The 21,903-nt window shown below is 43.7% G+C and overlaps 1 protein-coding gene across 2 annotated transcripts; it reads left to right on the top strand.

The window, feature by feature from the left end:
• The first annotated feature begins 2,411 nt into the window (after positions 1–2,411).
• Positions 2,412–21,217, top strand: trarg1a (trafficking regulator of GLUT4 (SLC2A4) 1a). Of its 2 annotated transcripts, XM_088615951.1 has the most exons (3): positions 2,424–3,798; positions 16,580–16,706; positions 17,843–21,217. In XM_088615951.1, the coding sequence occupies exons 1-3, from the start codon at positions 3,388–3,390 to the stop codon at positions 17,851–17,853; spliced, it is 549 nt and encodes a 182-aa protein (XP_088472077.1). In that variant the 5' UTR covers positions 2,424–3,387; the 3' UTR covers positions 17,854–21,217. The 2 variants fall into 2 exon arrangements, with proteins under 2 accessions (XP_088472076.1, XP_088472077.1); XM_088615950.1 differs by lacking the exon at positions 17,843–21,217 and having other exon boundaries at positions 2,412–3,798; positions 16,580–16,723.
• Positions 21,218–21,903: the final 686 nt, after the last annotated feature.

Raw genomic sequence — 21,903 nt, 5'->3', positions numbered from 1 at the left:
CATTGCGTATTTTTTCTCGTCTCTTGGAATATCAGATATGTGCAAGATTCTGTGTTTAGCTCATACAGTAAATGTGTTCTTTCTGTTGGTCCAAGTCAGTGCCACATCAGTTACAACCCTCAGTACAGACATCGCCATATACTGTACACATTTCCAGGCACCTGTGCTTCAGCCTGTTCCAAGGGACTTTGCTCTGCTCTGCTGGGACATTATTGTTCCTCTAGATTGGTCCTTTTTGCAGCCAACAATCATCTTCAATAATGTTCCATGAATTCAGTAATTAAGCTAAAATAATTCTTATAATTCAGTTAATAGCTAAGACATTTTGCAGTTCTTCAGAGATCAATAGGGCCACCAGGGTATGAGCTTCACACTGCTCTTGCCCAGCAGTGTGGTGCAGTGGCTAGAGTTGGGGCCGTACCTGGGAGGTTATGGGTTCAAATCCCAAGTGAGACACAGCTGTTGTATCCTTGAGCAAGGTACCTCACCTGAATTACTCTAACAAAATACCCAGCTATATACAGTAAATGGGTAAAAATGTTAGATAAAAATGTTAGTCAAGTTGAGTAATATTAATAACTAGACCAACACAATAAAACAGTATATATTGACAGTGTCATTTCAATCTAAGCTCTTAAGAGCTGTTCAGAGAGAAATAAGGCTGTTCTGTTCACTGAATTCCTCTACAAAAAAACTGCATCGGATTATTTCTGAAACCAAAATACGAGTGCATAAAGGAGTCTAATAAAGGTGCAATAAAGTTGATTGTGGAAATTACTTACTGTCAGCAAAGGAAGAGCTCAGCTGGAAGAACAGAAAACTCACAAAATGAGAATCGGAACCTTGCCATGGCTGCAGATTAATTATAATGAATTAACAGATTAAATGTAGACATTTTCTGATACGATAGTCTTGCTGTGAACTAACTTTTGAAAAATGCAACAGAAATACCTGCACCTTCCCTGTAATGCAGAAGGGCATTCTGTGTACAAATTGTGTATTTCTCAAAGAAAAAGGGCTTTCACTTGAAGTGTGTCTGATCTTAATACTTTTTTATGGAAATTAATCTGACCCCAGCAACACTCCAGCTGCGGGGGTTTAACGCTGAATTTCCTGAGAGTGAAAGTGGCACAGATCCAGGGAGCAGAAGGCAGGAGTCCAGTTCTTAATGGACCAGGAAGTCAGTCATACAGATGAGAGGACAGATCAGCACATCAAATGTCTTGACCCTGTTTCTCTGCTGTGCACTGAACCTGGGCAAGCATTAACTGTGCCACTGCGGTCCTGCGGTTTGTTGTACAGTACTTTTAAAAAAACCTGCAGATTTCCTAACTGCCTTTCAGGCTGTGCCTTAGAGGGAACACCGTACAAGCAGACCCAGATGAAATCTTTGGTGATGTCCGCTTTCCCAACACAAGCAAATACAAAGAACCAAATTCAGATTAGAAAGAAGGAAAGAAAAAAAAATACTTGATCCTGACTATTACAGTTAATCTGTCCATCACAGAGTACCAGTTTAATCACTTGGACAAATATCCACGTGTACTGACAAGTTGCTTTGCTTACTGTAAAAGTTCAGAATCAAAGCGGGGTCTTTAGTTACTATGGACTTTTGCTGGCCTATCAGTTTAGATCTTGTGGCCAAAATAAGATCAGATAGTGGAATGTGAAAATGTGCCGAACCTGACTCAAGTATTCTAAATCATCAAAGGCTCATAAATATCTTCCAATGAGCAGTAAAACACAAACCAGAAAGCACAAGCGGAAACTGTGTGGCAGTGTGTTTAAAACCAAGAACAGGAAACACTTACCCAAAGGGTTGTAGGAGTATGGAACAAACTACCCTATTGTTGAAGATGTTATTCTGGGTTCCTTCAAGAAACTGCTGGATTAGAGAATAGGATCAATGAGCCTATAACTACAAAACAAGTCAGGTCATAGGTCCTCTCATTTGTAACATTACATTTGTTCGTACAGACAAAATAAAAAAAAACACTTTATGTGTTGTACTCAAGGATTAAATGATCATCTAAGACTAGTGATTGTATAGATTTGCTTTGTGTATTTAACAGCTCAAATACAGCCATATAGCTTCTGGTGGTTATAAAGCTTTTTGGGCTGCACTTCTGAAACGGTTGCAGCAGAGATAAAAATCGTGAAAATCGTGAATTGACTCAAACAGTTGATAAAAAGAGCAGGTGGAACACCTGGTCGTCTCTGAAATCAATCTATTGTTTGCATTAATTTGATTGTTGTTTTAAGAAAACGGACAGGCCCTACCCAAATACTCTCCATCAGAAACTACGTTTGACTATTGTGTGGAGACGAGAGCATCTTTCCAGTGCTGTTTGTCTCTTAGTGCGCCTGCCTCTCTCGTCTGTGGACACAACACGGACGAATAAACAAAGCCGATTAGCCTATTCGAATCACTCAGTGAGCTCGACAGTGAAGGAGAAACTCCTAGGCTACAAGCACAGTGGTACTGAAGCATCATCCTCCAGAGAGCACCGGCAGCGAGCACGCAGCTGAGGAATCCGCCCAGACCGCGGTCTTCGCCAGCTCCACAGCGCACAGAGCTGGTGCTGAGCCCGGACGACGCACCGGCGACTGGTTCTGCTGCTGGCTCGCCTCTTTGCTTCCTGTGTCCCACCGTGCTGCAGCGTTAATTACTATTACAGCAGGCTACAGTATTGCTGGGACACCGCGCACAAAAACTTGACATTATTTTGCCACGGAGCTGCGACTTGTACAACGAAGCTTTTGAGATATACCGTATATATATCTTTTACATTAGGTTTTTTTTTTAAGTGATTTCTCTTTTGAGAATAATTATTGATAAAAGAAGACGTGTTTTAGAGACACAAACGGATTGATGCATTCGGGGCTGTTTTAGGAGGAGAGAGCGCACACATTATAATAGGGCGAGATTGGCTTTTCTGTCGCTTCGGATTGAATGAAACTGCAAGTAATAGATAAATTCAGAGTATTCGAAAACGGATGTTTTTTCACTGCCTATAAGCAAAAGCTTCTCTTGGTATTTTCTTGTTTTTTTTTTCTTAATACGAATCCATTTGATTCCAATCCCATATTTTGTAGTGGCACCTGCATTTCCGTGGCTTTTGCGCTCTTGCAAATAAGAGACTTCATCCGACAATTCCCAATTTTTTTTCAACAAGTTATATTTTCCCCTTTTACTAATTTTTTTTCTTTTAAAAGCTTTTAAGAAAATACGAATGCTACAATAGGACATACCAGAATCTGGCTAAAGTATGGGACCTTAGCAGCTATTTTGGAAAAAGGACGTTTCGTTTTACCCCCCAAAAAACACAACCAACACAACAAAATACGCATTTTATAGCAAGTGCATTTCTTTGTTTGTTTGGGAGAATGGCGATCAACACAGACGCCCAGTTTGAGAAAACTATGTTGAACGAAAGCGGGACGGCTCTACCCAGCGACTCTCAGGAAACGGAGAAACTCCTCAGTACTGCCGCCACCGCGGAACCCGCAGAGGAGAACGGTGTCAAGCTCTCCCACTCCTTCACCGTCAACATCGCCGGCGACAAGCCGCAAGATGCGGTCCAAAACGGGCACAGCGCGCCGCTGAGGTCTGGGTCCGCAGGACAGATTGGAGGCGCTCCGCTCTCCCCGTCTCGAATGAGCTTAAGCCGCGCGTCCTCCACGGGGAACACCGCTCAAGACCAGTCCAAGCCACGGGACTACCTCTTTTTGGCTATTCTGTCCTGCTTCTGCCTGGCGTGTCCCGTCAACCTCATCGCCCTGGTGTACTCAATCATGGTAAGTGCCCGTGTCCTTGCTGCGCGATCAAGATGTGAGTAACGTAACCCCCTTCCCCATGTGTTTGTAAAATTGTGCTTTTTTCCCCACGTTTTTTTATTCCTCCAAGAGAGGAAGGAGGTATTTGTTGGTTTAGGTTCAAAACGCTTTTGGTCGTTAATTAAACGTATAAGCATTTAACACGTACACTTTTTTTCCTATCTCCTCTTTTCTCATTTTGGGAGGTACTGTAATTCCTCAATTGACGGAAAAAGAGAAAGTATTATTTAAACAACGGTCTGTAACACACAATACAAAGTTAACGAGGTGCGTGCAAGGGACAGTACCATCCCCACCCAAAACTAGCCCATACTGTACATTGATGTTGCGCATACATCTGAGGCGCGTAAAAAGAATTTCACACAGCTGGTGTTGGGACTTGTAATGCCCGGACAATAACCCGAATGTGTGAAAAGGCAAATGTTTAATTCTTAGAAGCTCGGAATTGAACAAATTAATATGAAATATAATAAACATATTCGTTAAAGAAAAGCTGTCTCCAGTGAATTCCCTTTGTGTCTAAAGCAAACTACTGTAGGTGCCCCGGGTCCTCTTGCAATAAGGTCTTGATGCTGCGCTATTAATCAGAACCGAAGCTCACCAGAACATTACCGTTCTTTGTTTCTACCAGCAGTGGGTATATATCACGGTTTATCTGCAAGATTGTGTTTTTATCCAAGCAAACATGGTGTTAGAACCTCTCACATGCTTACCTATCGACCAGGGCTCAATATACTATACTGTAAGCTTATGAAAACAGATCTCCCTTTATACATGGGCATGCTACTATCGCAGCAACTAGTGCGAACTCCATTCTATTAGCATGTAAATAATTTGAATACGTTTTGACTAAAATGTCACTGTTGACTTAATGCTTTGACTAAAATCTGACAACAACAACAACAACAACAACAACAACAACAAAAAGATTTACCATCTCCGACCACATTACAGATTGAATACAATGGCAGCGAGGCGATTCTATCGCGAAAGCGCGCTTCTGGGTGCTGTCTGTGCAGGGCGTGGTGACTACAGTCCATCAGTTTCTGAGAACGGAGCTGCGATTGTGTGATCGGTGCTCTGGGAGAATGGTGCAGTTGTGAATGAAGCGCAAATCACACAAACCGAACGTGTGTTTTAAACCATTTTAACTTGCCGATTTCTACAATAGGAAGCAAGTTCTCTTCGAATTTTGAAATTCCCCAGAGAAGGAATGACTGTATTTCTCTGACTGATAGACTGTCCTGCACAAATAAACCACTCTATTGTATGTATTTAATAGCCTGTGTGCAGAGTCCACAGGTTTTGAACATACAGACCTCAGAGTATATAGGTTGTTGAAGGGTTATATCACGTCAAACTTTTTAGACTGCTTGCTCAAAGACTGTTGACGGACATTAGCCAAGTGTCTGTCAGTTTGCACAAGGTAGCTGCGAAAAAAATACTTTCACGTAGAATGACTATCAGAGACATTTATTATCCTACAGTAAAAACGTATAATTACAAAGTTGCATAAGCCATTTAAATACATCACAAGCAGAGGGGATGCCAGATAGATAACAGTGCCAAAGTGTTAATTAATATATTGACACTGCTATTGCTTTGTTATGACAGATGGCTGCCTCGATCTGTATATTCCTATAGGGACGGAGGCTGTGAGAGCCACATGTTAACCTCGTACTCTTCATGTGTTTTGATTTCTTAAGTATTAAATCTAAACTGGCAGGTATGTGAATTGACTGGGCTCTCCGAGGGGTCTCGGACTGGGCCGGCGGGATTCGGACTTGAGCTGTGAGATGGCTGTGCCCAGGTTGGGGGGGGTGTGTTTGCGCCTTCCAGGGTTTGTACAGCTGTATAGCAGCGATCTCTGTGGCTTGGTGCCCGTGTGAGAACTCGCAGAGGTGCCTGAGGTGATGCCAGCTGGGCTGTGGTCACTCTTGACACTTGCAGGCCGAAAGATGACATAGACCCCTGAAAGACGCACGTTTTGAAGGAAAGTGTGGACAATCCTCATTACTCCTGCTTGGCTCAGAGGGTCATTGAGGCAAAATGTGGTGGATCGATCATAGCGTTAGCATTTCCAAACTGGGGCAGATGAATTGGCCACTCAGCTCTGTCTGAAAAATGAGGTTCCCTATCCTGTCCATCCGTTATCAGAAAGCCACACATCTTGGTGAAGCTTGCAACAGGCTGGAGCTGCTGTTGGAAGCATGAGGGTACAAACCAGAGCTGAGAGCATGTGACTGCATCCCTCCCAGACATTACTGCACTGGGCTCGAGTCAGCACAGCCAATCAAACCTTGCAAGCACTGTATACCTTAGGTGGGCAGCTAGACCACCTAGTAAAACCCCCCACACCAACAGCAGCAGCATCAGCAGACACAAATATCCGAGGCCAGAACTGAACTCCAGAAACTGGAGCTGTGAGGCTACATTGCCCATCAGCCAAACCAATGAAACCAATGTACTGTGCAGGTCTGTAATCCATTATACACTTTAATCTGTTCATGTCTCATACAGTATTTACCTTTCCCAAGAGGCTCTTTTGAACCCCACATAGAAGTACGTGGTAGAGCAGAGAAAAGGGTGGAGATTCTAATCTGCTAGTGCTACAAAGACCAAAAGGTTTTTTTTTATATTTACTCAATAATATACTATGCAGTAACCAGGATTGACCTGAAATAACAAGGCATGCCTAGAAGGAGAATTTAGTAGAAGTCTCCCCACAGTTTTGACAATCCCTTTATCCCAGAATAGTTCTCTCTTTGCCCTGACTGACACTCTGGAGAGCTTTGAAGAACTTAAGCGGTAAGGTAGAGAGACGAGGCTGAATCTTCAGGCAGAGCGTCTCGGGGGGTGATCAGAAAGCTCAGCCACATTGAAGTACGGCCCACCCAGAGAGCTTGAACCCTTGAGCTTTTTTAAAAAAAGGAGGAGTATTCAGCCTGACTGCTTAAAAAAGAGCTGGTCTCCCTTCAGAGCAGTGACAGCGCAGAGGTGGCACAGATTTCTGATTCCTTGCCACAAGGTTAAAGGTGCTTACCCAGAAGAAGACAATCACAATGAGCTGATTATGGATTGTTTGAATTTAACATTGAACTTTTTTTTCATCCAGAGTGCCATAACTAAAGCTGGGATATTTCTATAGACACTTAGCTACAGAAACTACAGTATAGATCACCATAGTCTGTAGTAACACTATTAGAATACTTGATGGAGGTTGTACTTAAATGACGGCATTTTATTATGAAAACAAGTTATTAGTTCATTTACTGAATGAAGGCTCCTTTAAAATTATTTGTGTATGAATAATGTTACCAAGATTTACCAGTGTTATTGTAACCTAGAGTGTTGGTTTGAGATCAGTGGAATAACTCTCACAGCTTCTTAGTGAATGGCAAGTCAGCACTCGTCAGAAATACTAAGAATTATTGACTATGGGATCATCATTTCTGCCTAATTTCCCATCCAGATTTGGCAACAGATGAAGGAGTATTACAGTACTTTCATTTTTGAGAAGTGAGAGTTTATTTTCTAGCATGGCTTAAAAAACAAAGAAAAAGGAGATTTTCTTTCACACTAGTGAAATATTTGGTATATGTTTGGCTTTATCCTATAAAATTTTATTTCCTAATGTAACTTTAAGCAATAGCAATGACACATAGACTTATGACAAGATTGCAAACACGATTATCCTACACAATTGTAGTGTCTGCTGTCCTTTAAGATGGAATGCCTTTGCAGTGAGTGTTCCCATGAAAAGCGAGGAATAATTTACTGTATGGATTGTGAGGCACTAAAGCTAGACACTGGTATGTTATATGCTGATAGACATAAAAACACAAAGAAGCATAAAGCAACCTTAAAATGCCATGCAGAAATCAGTGAAAGCAAGAGAGACAGAAAGCAGAGTCTTGCTTTTTGAAACGTTGAACTGATATGTCACCTCACTCCGCCTTGTTTCGGACTTCAGGGTGTTTCACATATGCAGAGACAACACGTCGCTCATTTGCTGTGGTTGAAAATTTTAAACTCTTTTTATGCTTCTGCTATGCACTACATCAAGGATTACATTTCCAGCGGCTTTATTTAACTGTGGCTCATTGAGGAATATTCCTGCCTCTCCTCCGATAATGGTGGTCATTATGGTGCTCACTGTCATCAACTCCAAAGACTTTTTGGTCGTCCAGATTATACTGTCGTCTTGCAAAATAGGTCTCACAGACCAATTGACTACCACCTAGGTCAGATATAGAAGATTAACAATGTGGAATGAGATTAAGTAAAAAAAGAAGCTCTTCACTTGGCCTCACTGCAAGCAGTTTGCCTTAACTTACTCTGTTAAACACTGATGCCAGTTGCCTGCTCAGCCAGCCATAGTTGCTTGGCAGTCCTTTCCTTTCCTTTGGGGAGACAGATGATGACTTTACTGCAGGATCTGCCATGGTAAATACACTCTTTCCCCATTACCAGACACTAAGAGGAACCAATTGCATCTGCTAATTCAATATAAGGTGAGAGAAGTCAATTGAGCGTTCCCACAGAAAGCAAATTGCGTGAGTAATGTGAACAGCTCACTAATATGGAGCTTCTGCTTCCAGGGAGGATGAGGATGTACAGTTGAGGGGTAGGTGTGGGACTTGGGTGTGGAGATCGCCGAGGGGGGCATGGGTGGCAGTCGGTTCAAGATCTCCGGATTTCTACCTCATGGAATTGCTGCTGCTGGGATGACATGATCAGGTGCTGCCAAACCAACCGAAAGTACATTGTGATTAACAGAAATCAAAGAAAGAAACGTGCTGGGACTTTAAGACAAATGCACAAGTATGTTACACAATATACGCAGAGGGACTCAATTACTGGGAGAGGGAAATGGGATGCGATTTCCTTCTTATTGCGCAGAGCACTTTCTCTGCGTAATGGTAAAGCATAACTGTGTCTGGCCTGTAACTGCTCACTCTGCAGATTCCGGAGTGAATTATGGGCTACGGAGCCCACGCTAACACCGATAGAAGGCGTCCGTGCATTCGGTTTGTATTAGCCACACTCTTGTGCAGCGTTTTCTTTAATTAGTCCCTCCCGACCTCGCAGAACTGACCTGTTTATGGTGGATAACGAGGTACAGAAATATTTCTGACATCAGCCCAGAGCTTGACATTTCCAATTCGGGAGAGGAAGAGCGAGAGGCAGTGGAGATGGTGTTTTACCAAACTCGCTTGAGATTAGCCAGTCCTTATGATGCAGCAGCCTTCGGAAGGAATCCATAAACGGAGAGAGAAAACTAACAAACGATTGATAAAAGCCAGAGCCGTGGGGAAGCAGAAAACCTGTTCTAGACTGAGGCAGAAATTCTCTTAGGATGAGAAGAAGCGAGGCTTTCAAGCGGCAAACAGAGTTTTGCTCCACTAAGATCTTAGTGCAGGATTCTACTTTCTACTGTAAAACAAAAACACAACCCACTCCGTTCTCTCCCCCACTTACACCGTGTAGGAACAGTCGTAGCAAATCTATCAGCTGCCTGAAACTGTTCCAACATACATTTTTAGCAACATACTGCATATTTGATTATTGAAAGTGCAAAAAAATCCAGCACAGACAGGTGGATGAAAATGGGACAAGGATGCACAATAACATATTTGTAAAGGGCTTTCTGCATGTCACACGATTAAGACTGCAGAGAGTCTGGGAAAATATGTTATAATAACCGAATTGCTGCTTTCCAAGTGGCGTCAAATTGTTTCCTTACTGAAACTGCGTATGTACATCGTAGCCTGGATCGTCTTAGATTACAATGTGACGCTGATAAAAAATATACAGTTACTGGGTTTAGCTCAGAATATTGACTAAAACACCAGCTAACGGGAGAAACTCCACTGGGAGGCTTCTTCCTATAAATTTCCATAAGAATCGTTGCTTTATAGTCGGAAAAATTCGGTACTTAATGTGAATTAGCTCAATGTGAATTAGCTGCAAAGTTGAACCCAGAAACAGGTTTAAGCACCTGGGGGCGGTCTCACGCAATGAACAGAAACGATTTCCTCGCATTTCCACGAAGAAATCGCTGGAATGGTTGCGCCTGGAGTCACCAGCTCCCTATAAAAGCAGGTAAGAAAGCTGTCAGGTGTTCACGCTTGTTGGGAGTGGTGAGCCCTAGAAAGGGAATCTAAGTGAGGCCAAAGTGTTTATGGAAAGCTTATTTCTGTCAACGCGCTTCGGTAGAGTATACGAGAGGTTATAACTGGTTAAAATGGGTAGGAGGCTCGGTCGCTTTCCGGGTCGGGACGCCGGTAAAGAAGAAGACGGTTACAGAGCGTACCCGGCCAACCGGAATCGACCGAGTGGAGTTATTGCTACTGCTGCAGAGAAGGAGAGACCTCAGGCCTCGGCTTCTATGTGCTAGATTTCCTGCCACGCTATTCTGAAGTGGGGGGGGGGATCTCTTATAGGTCTGGTGTCTGCAAATGGAAGGTGCTCACTCTTTTGGTGGAGGGGGGGAATATTTACTTATTGATTAGAAATAGGGGAACAGTAAAACTCGTGGGATCTAGCAGGAGGCTCATAAGAAGCATGAAAATGCTGTAGTGGCTCAAATGGAAGCTGTTGAGAGTTCTCCAGCAGAGGGTGGAAGCCTGGTTCGCTCACAGTCTGGGAGCAGGAAATTGGGTGGGGGGAAGGATTATAGTGCTGCACATCTAGTGCATGTTCTGCAGTAAATGGGGTTTATAATAAAGGTTCGGGAGGGATGACAACAACCAAGCTCAATCGGACTCGTCTGTCAGTATTACTATTTGGGAGGAATTGCTATATTAATTACTAGGATAACTGGGGAATAATTGATAGTGTGTGGGAAGAATATCTGGACTATTTAATACAGATGCAAGATCGTATCAATAAGATTTAGCCTAGCAAGAAAGCCTGGGATACACACACCTGCTAGAATTGAAGAGCTAGGTTAAGAGAATTCAGAGGAGATAAGGTGTTAGCTGTGCTTCCCTCTAATGAGAGCAAACTGTACGTGAAATATCAGGGGCTGTAGGAGGTGATGAATGGATTGGAACAGTGAATTCTAAAATCCACCAACCCGATAAATGAGGAAAAAAATCAAATCTACCATGGCAACTTCGCAAAATTCTGAAGAGACTTCAGTCTGTACCGATGGTCACTGTGTGTCTGAAGAGCAAACTGTCGACCTGGTGCCTATTGATCCTGAACTCAGAAACACAATACCAAGACACGAAGTAGTTTCGAAGCAAGAACGCCAATCATTTCAGTCTCCTCCCTGGCTGGACTCGGTGTGTCCAGCATGGAATAACACCTCCTGGCACGCTTATATGAGCAGCACCCTAGAGAGTACCCAATGCTAGGAAGACCGAAATGATTCAGGCAATACAGCAAATGAAGGATTTGGGAGTTATACGTGAGTTCCAGCCCCATCCTTTTTTTTTTGTTTTGCAGTGATTTCAGAAAACTGAATTTAATATTCATTAGATGTGTATCCGCTGCCCTGAGGTGACTGTCAATTGGACAGTGGAAGCATTGCCCTGTTACTCGCTGGATTGGGAGTTTATGCTGGTTTACAGACCATGCTGCCCCGTCCTGGATGGGATTATGCCAGTGTGGAAGGTGCATTGCCTTGCGCCGGATGATGCGCTAGGGGGGGAGTAAATACCTGTACCCACCCCAGTGTGGCTATTGCCAGTTTTCCAGAAAGGGAGTTAGAGTGTAGGTGTTGGGTTGAATGTGCTAGAGCCCCTGTCATGCTATTTTTAAGGAGGGGGGGGGGATATCTCAAGCTGCATTCCTCTGCCACATGTGCTTCAGAATGTGTGAAATAATATTTATCATAACCCTTGATTTTTTTTTTTTGTTCTACAATACATTTATTTTGGAAATACAGAAGGTATATATTGCTCCAAAACCTAGCTGACAACACCAAAATTACAACGCATGCTTGTAATCCACCAGGTGGGAACCACAGAACTCTACCCCCGTGCACCTAAGCACCTTTTTTTTTGCAACAGAGCCTTCAGAATGTATTCCCCCACCTTTTATGGTCTTATGTGCTCTCCAGTTGTCCTGGCAGCCAGTTTGGCCTCTGAATTATTAATGGACGTGTAAACCCGAGACTGAGCACTTAAGAGCTCTCTTGTGGTTTACTCTACAAGAGAAGATCTCTCCTAGCCTGGGCAAGGAGGAACTCAACAGAGGGTGTCAAGTGACACACACTTGGTTTGATTGGATGCAAAAATGTATTGGCTTGAAAAAATACTACAACTGTGCTTTTTCTGTCGGCATGCAAATGTATGCTGACATCTCTGAGCAGGCATAACCTCTAGCAAGCTGATAGACCATCATTTTTAACATGCCTCTTTCTCTGGTGCAGTAAGCTGAGCCCTGCACTCACAAGTGGCAGGTTTCTAAAAGTGACTCTGACTTCAATACTCGCAGTATGCAAGTCAGATTCTACTGCTGACAGTCCACTTTGTTTGGTTTGAGCATATTGCAATTTGGAACCCTTTTTTAAAAATCAGAATGTATAATCTAAAAACAGCTAGCTATACTTCAGAGGAAATTGCATGTCAATGCATGTGACGGGAGGCTGGTCTGTTAAACCTACAGTAGCAGGTGAGCTTAAGTGATTTACAGTCTCAGGCCACCCTTTGGGCCATATCTTTGTAGATCCCAGCAGGTATTGTGTCTATGGGCTGTATTTCACTCTCGGATCAATGTATACAGTATATCCCTGCCGGGGCTGCAGTATGGCAATATCCCTGCCTGCCTTTGAAGTCTTGAGCATTATTGGATTTGACTCTGTGGGGATGGGTGTGTTTATGGTCATCAATGTAGGTAAATCATGTCCAGAAGAGTAAATTAGGGAGGAAAAAGCTTACCAAGCTAATTATCCCATAGGGATGCAGACTCCTGGCAGGGCGATCATGTCAAGCAACAGCCCAGCACTGGCCAGGCATGTCCTGTAGCTGACAATCTGGAGACGACCGGATAGAGAAATTTCCTCTCGTTTTTAGGGGCTTTGCTCTGGCTAAAACAAATCTCTTCCCGTGCTTTAGCCCAGTACAGTGTTGCTTGGCGGTTTTTGCTTGTAATCCTTTAGTACCTTTCCAGTGGCCGGGAAGCGCAGCTCGCTTTCGAAACCAGAGAGAATTGGTGTGGAAAAGAGCAAGCCCTAGATCGCGAGCTGCAGCTCCGGGGGGATTTGGTAGCAGGCCAGTGGGATCTATTGTCTTGTGTAAGAAACCTTGGACATCAGGCTCATCATACTTGGGATTGTTTTAAAGCCAGCATGGGAAATGTGAATGTCGGCCTTACATCTGAATGAGAGGTCGCATGTAAGGAACGATGAATTTTTATCTATAACTTTAAGAACAATTCTAAAGGTGCTCTGGTTTCTTCTGAAAATGTTTTTTATGCCATTTTGATTGGGATGTGTGAGGTGCAGGATTTTTTTTTCCCCCACACACCAGTTACTGCTGGTTTGTGTCATAAGGCTGTAACTAAATGACGTGACCATGAGGTGTTGCCAAGGCCAGGAGAATGCCCCGTATCTGAAAGCTGATCTGGATGGATGTGATAATGTCATCCAAGATGCTTTTTATGTTAATGTTGTAATTGAAAAACATAATGTTACTTCCCTCCAGTTAATTTTCTAAATGGTTTCAGAACATTGAGTTCCCTTCTCCCTGAACAGTAAACACTGGGACAGAGTGACTCATGTTAGCAGGGCTATGAGCCTTTGTGCACAGATAAAGAGCAGACAGAGCTTCATTGGAAGATGAGCCCTGTTTTATTTTAAAGGTAAACAGCAAGCAGGTAGGAGGAAAATCCCGTCTCAGAAAAGAATACAGAAGAAACGCCAGCATCTCTGCCCCCTGTGGATTCTGTAAACATGCTAGTTAGTGTGGGAGTTGCAAGAGGGCTGAGCTGCAGACAGCTTGGCTTGCTGGCCTGCAGGGAACAGCTTCCTAGAAACGATAATCCATACGCTTTCATTTTGAACAGCTTGATATCGAGTAACAGATCTGTCTTATTTTGCCATTTTAATTTAAGACTTGTTTTTCTGATTTAAATAAAAAAAACGTACGTTGAAGAATTTTTACTAAAGCCAGTTGCGATATAATGCTTAAGGAAAATTCTACCCAATGCATCATAAAAAGTGAATCAATCTCCTTAAAATTCACTTTTTTTTAAAAAAAACTACAGTTGGTAATTGGCCTGTTCCCGAGTCAGTCGGCAGGAGGTATTTATTGCAATGATGTTCAAACTGACAATGCCTCCCAGCTGAGAGCTGGCAGCTTTTACAGTAGTCTGTAAATAAAGGGGTAGGTTGCAATTGGGTGACATAAGGTTCCATGCTATGTTTTCAGGTCCTTTAATGCAGATTGTAGATCAAAGAGAATCTATTTTTTATTCCATTCTGCAAAGCAAGTTTACCATTGCATGGCTGGTGATGTACTGTACATCCATGCAATAACCCTTATAATGAGCATTATCTGCAATTCTCATACTCGACACCACCAAGAAAACAACCTCAGATCAGTAAAACACATTCAATACTCCCTCCCTAAAAGCAATGGGGACGTTCTACTTCAGTTTGAAAAGAACAATCTGCATGTGAGAAGAGTGTGTGAACTGTTATGAACAGCAGCAAAACTGGAATCTTCTCAAATAAGGACGACAGGAAGCACTGAACGGGAGAACCTCAGCAGGAATATCGCTGTGGGCTCTGGCTGGGGAATAAGCAATAACCTGTCATTAATGGAAACCTAAAGAGCTGGAGAGTGGCTGAATTTTAAGGCTTTACCCAGAAACCCTCCAGAGAGCTGAGCGGGAGAATCTGACTGGCTCTCTCTCGTGTACAATGAGAAGCCACAGTGTAACTGCTAACTCAGAGCAGCGTACAAGCCAGCTCTATAGCGGGGGGGGGGGGGCATGCTTTTATTATGACGCTTCGCTTGCAGAATTTCTCAGGTCAGTCTCTGCGGAGCAGGTCTGAGCCAGGATAAAGTGAGCTGTGTTCTTATGTTCAAAACCGAAACACTTAATGTACCACTGCCGGGGATTTTCAAGTGCTGTAATTAACATTAAACAAAGAAAATGCTTTTGGTATCTCAGAATTCCACCATACCTCCAAGGACAATTTATTTAGCACCTGTCTAGCACTACTCATATGTCATCCTGGGACGCTTCACAAGAAAATACTTAAAGTACTAAAAAACAGATGTAAAAAACAGGTTTACAGATTGTTTGTGAGGATCTGAATAAGATTAGGTGAGAATGATGGCACAGTATTCAGACTTCCGAGATGATCGTTCTCTTGCTTGAGCAGTGAGCGAAGAGAGAAACCTCCAGCTGGTTCTTACTGTGTCTCGGAGCTTGTATGATGGGTATTGATTTTCTTAATGCAGTCTGTTGGAAATGAATCCCCTGTGTTTGCCTAATGGGAGGGGGAGACTATGGTAGGGTTCCTAGTAATGAGTTTGAGATACTGTCTACCTCCCGTGAGTTTCAACAGCCTGGCCGACTGGAACAGGGGAGCAGCTACTGCACAGCAACACTCTGGTCTGCAGAATCGCTCCTCACACCTCAGATCTACAACATTTAATCCACTGAACTCGCTTGCTGTATCTATGCCAGTCTAGGGGGGCGGGGGGTAGCCTGCCAAAAGCCTTGTTTCCACTGGAGCAAAACTACCTTTCCAAGTGTTAAGCCCTTTGACTGATTTTTGTGTTTTTGAAAAAACGTCTCCATTCCCGGTGCTGAAGTTCCTGCTGCACCTCCAGATACAGCAAATGAAAAGCCGTCCTCTCGTGAAAATTTTAAGAGACACAGATTCTGGTGTTTTAAAGCAATATTTAAAAGCATGTTCAACACTGGTTCCTCCCCAACACATGCAGACTAGTTTAAGAGGTGTCTTTAAAGAGTGCCCCACGATGGACTGGTGTCCCATCCAGTCACCCTGTGCTTCAGGAATAGGCTCTGGGGTACCACAACCCTTGCCAAAAATACGTGGCTCAGTTAGATTGACTGACTAGGAATATAAAATAAGATTTTAAAGTTTTGCCTGCAAAAAGATTAAAATAAAGCAGCAGCCTGGCTTAACCCCGAGCAGGTTAACCTGGTCGATATGTGAATACTAAACCAAGAGTGGGTTATTTTCATAAACAACTTTCCATTGTCTAACTGTATACTATTGCAAAAAGAGACCAATCCCTGACGTTGGGAATACCTTTTGATTTTGGGAAATAAAAGCACTGCAAAAGTCGTCAATGACTCTTAACCTTTTGTGACCCTTTGAACTTTGCGGCGATGTTTTTAATTATGAAGGGAAAAAATAAAGAGTATAGGGCAGCACAGTGATGCAGTGGTTGGCATTGCTACTTCGTAGTGCTGGGGTCCTGAGTTCAATTCCTGGGGTGCTGTCTGTGGGCAGTTTGTGTGAGCTTCCTCCTGTAGTTCAAAGACATGCAGGTATGGTAACTGGGCCTTGGTGTGTCTGTGTGTGCCCTGCAATTGAGAGGTGTCCCATCCAGGGTGCACCCTGCCTTGTGCCCGTTGCCCGTTGTGCCCGTTGCTAGCCGGAGTCTATCCTGGCCACACCCCTCCCTCCCCCCGTGACATTGTATTGGATAAAGTGGGTGGAAAATGGATGGATGGAAAGATGTGTGGCTGGGTTTAAATCCACAGTAGTATGAATAGTGTCCACCTGTTTGTGATCTGTATCCAGTCCAGGAACACACTGCAGCACGGGGACGTGGATGGAGCCAGAAGGCTGGGCAGAGTGGCCAGGACACTCAGTATCATCTCCATAGTGTTGGGGATCTTCGTCGTCACCATCTACGCTGTGGTCACAGGTACCTCGCTAGGCTAATGAAGTCAATTTAGGGGGGGGATCCCTCAGGACACAGCTGGACAAGACTCTCGGCTCAATAATCGACTAACTTTCAAATGCTCTTGATGTCGTGAATGTCTGGTGAAAACTGGCCTTCTCAACCAGTTGATTTATTGTCCTGGGAAAATAAACGTACAGGAATGCAATGGCATTGTGGCTTTTCACGAATGATTCAATAATACCCTTATGATTGTTGAAGTAGAAGTCTTGTTGGTAGTGCTATCTGATGAGGGCACAGTCAGGAGCACTCGCTCGATTTGGAAGCCCATTTTCCTACTGGGCCAGATCTCTCTCTCGGGTTTGGACCCGAGTTCAGTTGTGACTGGGGAAACCCCAAAAGGTGCACATGGCAGAGTCCTCCCAGGGAGGAGAAAGCGGGCAGGGTGACTTGCAGCTTTCAGAGAAACTGGGTCTGCTGCAAGCTTGCAGTGACGTCAGGGAGAGACACAGCCCACCTCCGGCTGGTGCCAATTCCAGGGCCCTGCCTGCTGTGTGAGAAAGTGGCTCTGACAAAGGTGCATGCTTATCGTCCTTTGGGGTACCCTCACATGGGGTTGGGGGGGTGCTGTACACGCTGCGGTGCCAGTTCTTAATCCACTGGAGATTGCATATTGGTTGAGTGTTTAATAACCCCCCACCCTCCCCAAAAAAAAACCTGCAGTTCCAGATTGGCAAGAAAAAAAAAACCCTTTTCCTGGAAATCAATGTGCTGCTTTTGCACATCAGGTCACACAGAGGCTGGGTCCTGGATGTATTGTCATTCCAGGCTGTAGCAGTGTGAACCTGCTGTATTTTACTGCCACTTGCAAAGCAGCACAGCCAGACTTGAACTATCCTGCTGCACCTGCTCTACTGTTTTGTTTTTTTTTACATGCTACTGCTTCTGAATTTGAGTGTTGTGCTCTTATTCTGCATGTTCACTAAAATCAGATCACCTTTAAGGGCATGAACACTGAAAAGTTTCTACTATTACCAGAAATGGTAGAGTTTCCCATCCTACCAGAACTGTATTTTTTTTAAAAACAAAGATTTTACCAATACCACGACCATTATCAGTGTTGATTTCATTCTCCTGTTTATTTTTTTTCCCCCCTACAGCTCTGGGCTAAGTCCGAGGGAGGAGGCTGAAAGGACAGAAAAAAAAAACCTAGTTTGTTTCGCTCATCTGTAAAATAAAACGGAAAATCAAGAAACGAGATAAAAGAATTTCCGTCCGTCGCACAACACTGTCCCTGCCCTGCATAGAACATCCAGCCGCTACTGCTTCTGGACACGAGGCGACAGATCTAAAAGCATTCGAGTCCATAAGCCGATAACTATAGGCAATCAAATCGGAAACCAGAGCAAGAAATGCATGCGTTTAGTTACCATCTGCTTGACGGAAGGAAAGAAAAACACAAAAGAACAAAAAAAACCAATAATTAATGCCAATACAAATAATGTGATTTTATTTTTTTTCAGTCAGAGGCTGAAGGAAGCAGGAGGAGGGAATCAAGTGAAAGGATGTGTTCTTTAGAGCAGGGCACACTGGAAAGGAAACAAAACTGAAAGGAAACAATTGGATCGAAGTTTTGAACAGAGGGACCATGCAGTTGGAATATTGTATACTAGTTGACTGACATATTGCACTAACAACTATAGAAATATATCAATATATCCGGTATATATTCACGTAAAAACGATGTTTGTGTGCAGAGGTACTGTAGAATGGGCAGCAGGAATACGAGGAGAATATTTTCAGAGGACGCCATCCTGGATAAGGATGACTACTGAAGCAGCTGGGGTTGAGGGGTTTGTCTAGTCAGTGGAAAGGGATTAAGTCAACATTAGAGGGGTTTTTTGTATTTTTTGATGAAAAAAAAATGACCACTTGCATGCTTCTTCTGGATGTAGATACGAAAGTCGTTGTTTTTTTTCCTGTTGTCACGGGGAACTGGAGCAGAGAGCCCACTGGGGGGTGGTGAAGATTCTGGGAACTCTGCTGGCCGGAACCATCCTTCGTGAACACACCTCGGACCAGAGAAGTCCTGCTCGCTCTCCCACTGGAGGAATGGACAGGGGTGGGCGTGCTTTATATTCTGAAAATCTTTTAACTGCTGGTTGTGTGCCACTGTGGTCTGGAGAGCACTGCTGCTGTGCTCCATTGTCCCGGCTTGGAATATCCCAAACACGAGGACGCTGGGTGAGGCTGGAGGGATCAGGTTGACGGACGCCTACAGGCAGCCCCCTGGAGTAATACAGTTCAAATACTGGGTACCTCCCTCTTTCCCCACTCTTGCACATCTCACAGCAGGTTCCATTTTTTTTTGCCTCTGGTCTCTCTGAGCTTCAGCTGAATATCCCTTCCCCTCACCCAGTACTGGTACAGTATGTATACAGCATATACTGTAGGCATGCTCAAAGCATATACTGTACTTCTGTTAATATTGCTGTGGTAAGTCTTGCAAGAAACTCTGAGGATATCCCACAGCACTGAAACTACTAATCCTGTCACCTGGTGTTTCGTGTTTTGAAAGTGTGACACACCACCCCCACAAAGACTTGTATCTTGTATATGTACACCTATGTTTATTGGTAAAAAAGGAAGATGATGTTGTCTCCAAATAGGCCCGGAGTGAAGCACTTAAGCTGACCGAGAGTCGAGTTGTTGGGCACAGTTTTAAACAAATGTCTTTCTGCATGTTCAAATACAGAAGAGGAGCCACAAATTTCACTGCAATTGGAAGAAACATTAATAAGAGCCATCCTGATAAGTTAAGGTGAATATGTTAAACAAGCACTTTCTTGTGCAGATATAACATTATGGACCAGTGTGTGCACATAAAATATTTGACCTTAGAATGCCCTTTTTTCCTCAAACTTTCCTGCAGATTTTGTCGCATTATAAGCATGTGTATAAACAAGTCCTTCACAAGAGATACTTAAGCTTCCCTGTGGAAGTGGACTTAAAGGGCAAAAAAGGTTGCATGAAAGGAAATTCTTCTTGCGCTACAATGAATAGAATGCATTCTTGCCTGAGTTCATTACTCGTAAGAGACAAGAATTTATACCGGGTCAGGTTAAGTAAGACATTGGGGGCTATCTCATGGTTAACCTCATGGAACTCCTTGGAACTATGTAGTCATGCACAAAAATGGCACAGCTTTCCAAATACCTGGTCATTTATTGTGATAGTCACGTGTGTGAAGTGTCAGCTGCTTGTAGCTCTGTTGTCTGTGGAAGTTCATGGAAGAATGCTTTCTTCCAGTGTGGTGTAATAATTAGTGTAGCACTTTAAAGGAACAGCAGACTTTGTCCAGTAGCCTAAAGGCCCAAAACTAAGGTAGCAGAAAATGCATGAAAAACAATTATATCATTGTGAAGCAGGAGACTACCACAGCAGATGAATTATGGAAACTTGTGTGCCAGTTAGATCTAATGTTGAGAAAGCCAGTCAAGCCAGACCTTTGACTTAAATATTTATTTCCACATTCATTCGTGATCAGTAGTAATTTTTTACTCTAGATGCACTGCTACACAGTTTCATTAGAGAGGACAGCATACAGAAAGTTTGTGTTAATACATGATTTTATATTGACTTTTTTCCTGAATTCAGAAACCTGAATGCAAATGTGTGTCATAAAGCACTTGGATGTGAGGAATGGAGTATCACTGTGGTTCTTCACTATTCTGTTTTTTAATCTATTATCAGAGCACATGCTGTAATCAATTTTGGCTGTAAACGGAAAGCTTTGTTTCCCCTTTCCTCTTGGGAGATCAGGGTCTGAGTGTGTAAACTGACGAGTTCTGTACTGAACAGTGGTGTAAGTCTTCTCCTATGTATCTGTTGGTCTGCCAGTCTCCTCTCTCCCCTGTACAGGAAATTAGTAGGGGGACACAATGTGGGAGGTGGAGAGTTTCATCTGAGTAAGAGATACCAGCTGGATGATTTTCAAGAACCCTTCAGTGATTAAGTGATCAGAATATTCCCAAAGTGCAAAGCAGGAAACAGTGAAGCTGGATGTCTTTGAAGAAAGTTACAGGTATAGCAAAAGACTCAGTTCCACTGGCACGTGCTGTAAGAAACTTCCTGCTACCTGCAAGTGCTTTAGAAAGAACTGACACAAAGACGTTGCATTTGTCTGGGCGCGACAGCTGTAAAACTCCCACTCGTAAGAATCTCGGTGCATGGCTTGCATTGGGTCCGAGCGAGAGCCCAGACTCGGTCGCAGGAGCGTACTGACCCGGGTTCAGCACGAGAGCTGGCAGCTGTTTGGAAACCTCCTCGTTTTCATCGTTCAGCCAGAAGACTGTAGAGATGAGAAGGCTGTAGCTTCCCTGACTGCCCTTTCGCTAGTACTTGAGTGTCAGCTGACAAATGTAAATGTGTGTACTTTCCTTTTTTTAAAAATTTTATTACTTCCCTTTGAATGTTTTATATTTTTGGGGGTGTACTGTCCGCATGACTGGAATAAACATTAACATGCATGGTCACTGCGGGTGCTGTGAGTTTGTAATGAACAGAGCCAGAAGAAGCTTACTGGGATTCTTACAACGCATCATGAGCACAAGCTAAAATACAGCGCTGCAAACACTTCCTCCTCTCATTTAAACTTCTCTCCTCCTTCGGACATATTCATGCAGCCACACCAGCTCACTACAGCGCGCACACACACACTAACGAGCTCTCGCCTCTTCCATAATTTATTGCCTATATTGACACTGTCTTAAATAATGCATGGGGGAGGAAATGGCACAAAATCCACAGTCTGATTGTGCACTTTGAGGCCACTTTGTCTCAAGAATTTTGCAGAACACCTTCTCGAGTCGCCCCTTTCGCCGCTCGTCGCAATGGGGTTCTGACAATCACCGGAGAGGAGCAAGACAACAACGGCAAACACGGGGGCGCTTAGCCTCCTCTCCACCACAGCATAAAATCACTCCTGGCGGCAAACCTGGCTGTACATATTCCACTTCACACACAAGTACTGTACATCACACCCATCTGGCACAGGGACACGACTGGTCACACAAGGTTAGAGAGCCCCGCAAGGGGGAACAGGACCTCCTTCCACTGGAGCAGCCCCAAGGAGACGGCTGGGTTACTGTGAGATCAGACCCCCAGCTCCCACCCCAATGGTGCTCTGGGCAGTCTTGAGAGCACACTAACGGTCCGGACC

This window comes from Lepisosteus platostomus, chromosome 22, assembly GCF_059453375.1.
Source record: "Lepisosteus platostomus isolate fLepPlt1 chromosome 22, fLepPlt1.hap1, whole genome shotgun sequence".
NCBI lineage: Eukaryota > Metazoa > Chordata > Actinopteri > Semionotiformes > Lepisosteidae > Lepisosteus > Lepisosteus platostomus.
Note: the sequence above shows the minus strand (reverse complement) of the source record. Positions and strands in the feature narration are given on the sequence as shown.

What these genes read in the sequence shown, in the direction of transcription:
- trarg1a (XM_088615950.1), top strand. Translation starts at nt 3,388, where the DNA reads ATGGCGATCAACACAGACGCCCAGTTTGAGAAAACTATGTTGAACGAA. An exon ending in CCCTGGTGTACTCAATCATG is followed by an intron (nt 3,799 to 16,579) that starts GTAAGTGCCCGT and finishes ATCTGTATCCAG; the next exon opens with TCCAGGAACACACTGCAGCA.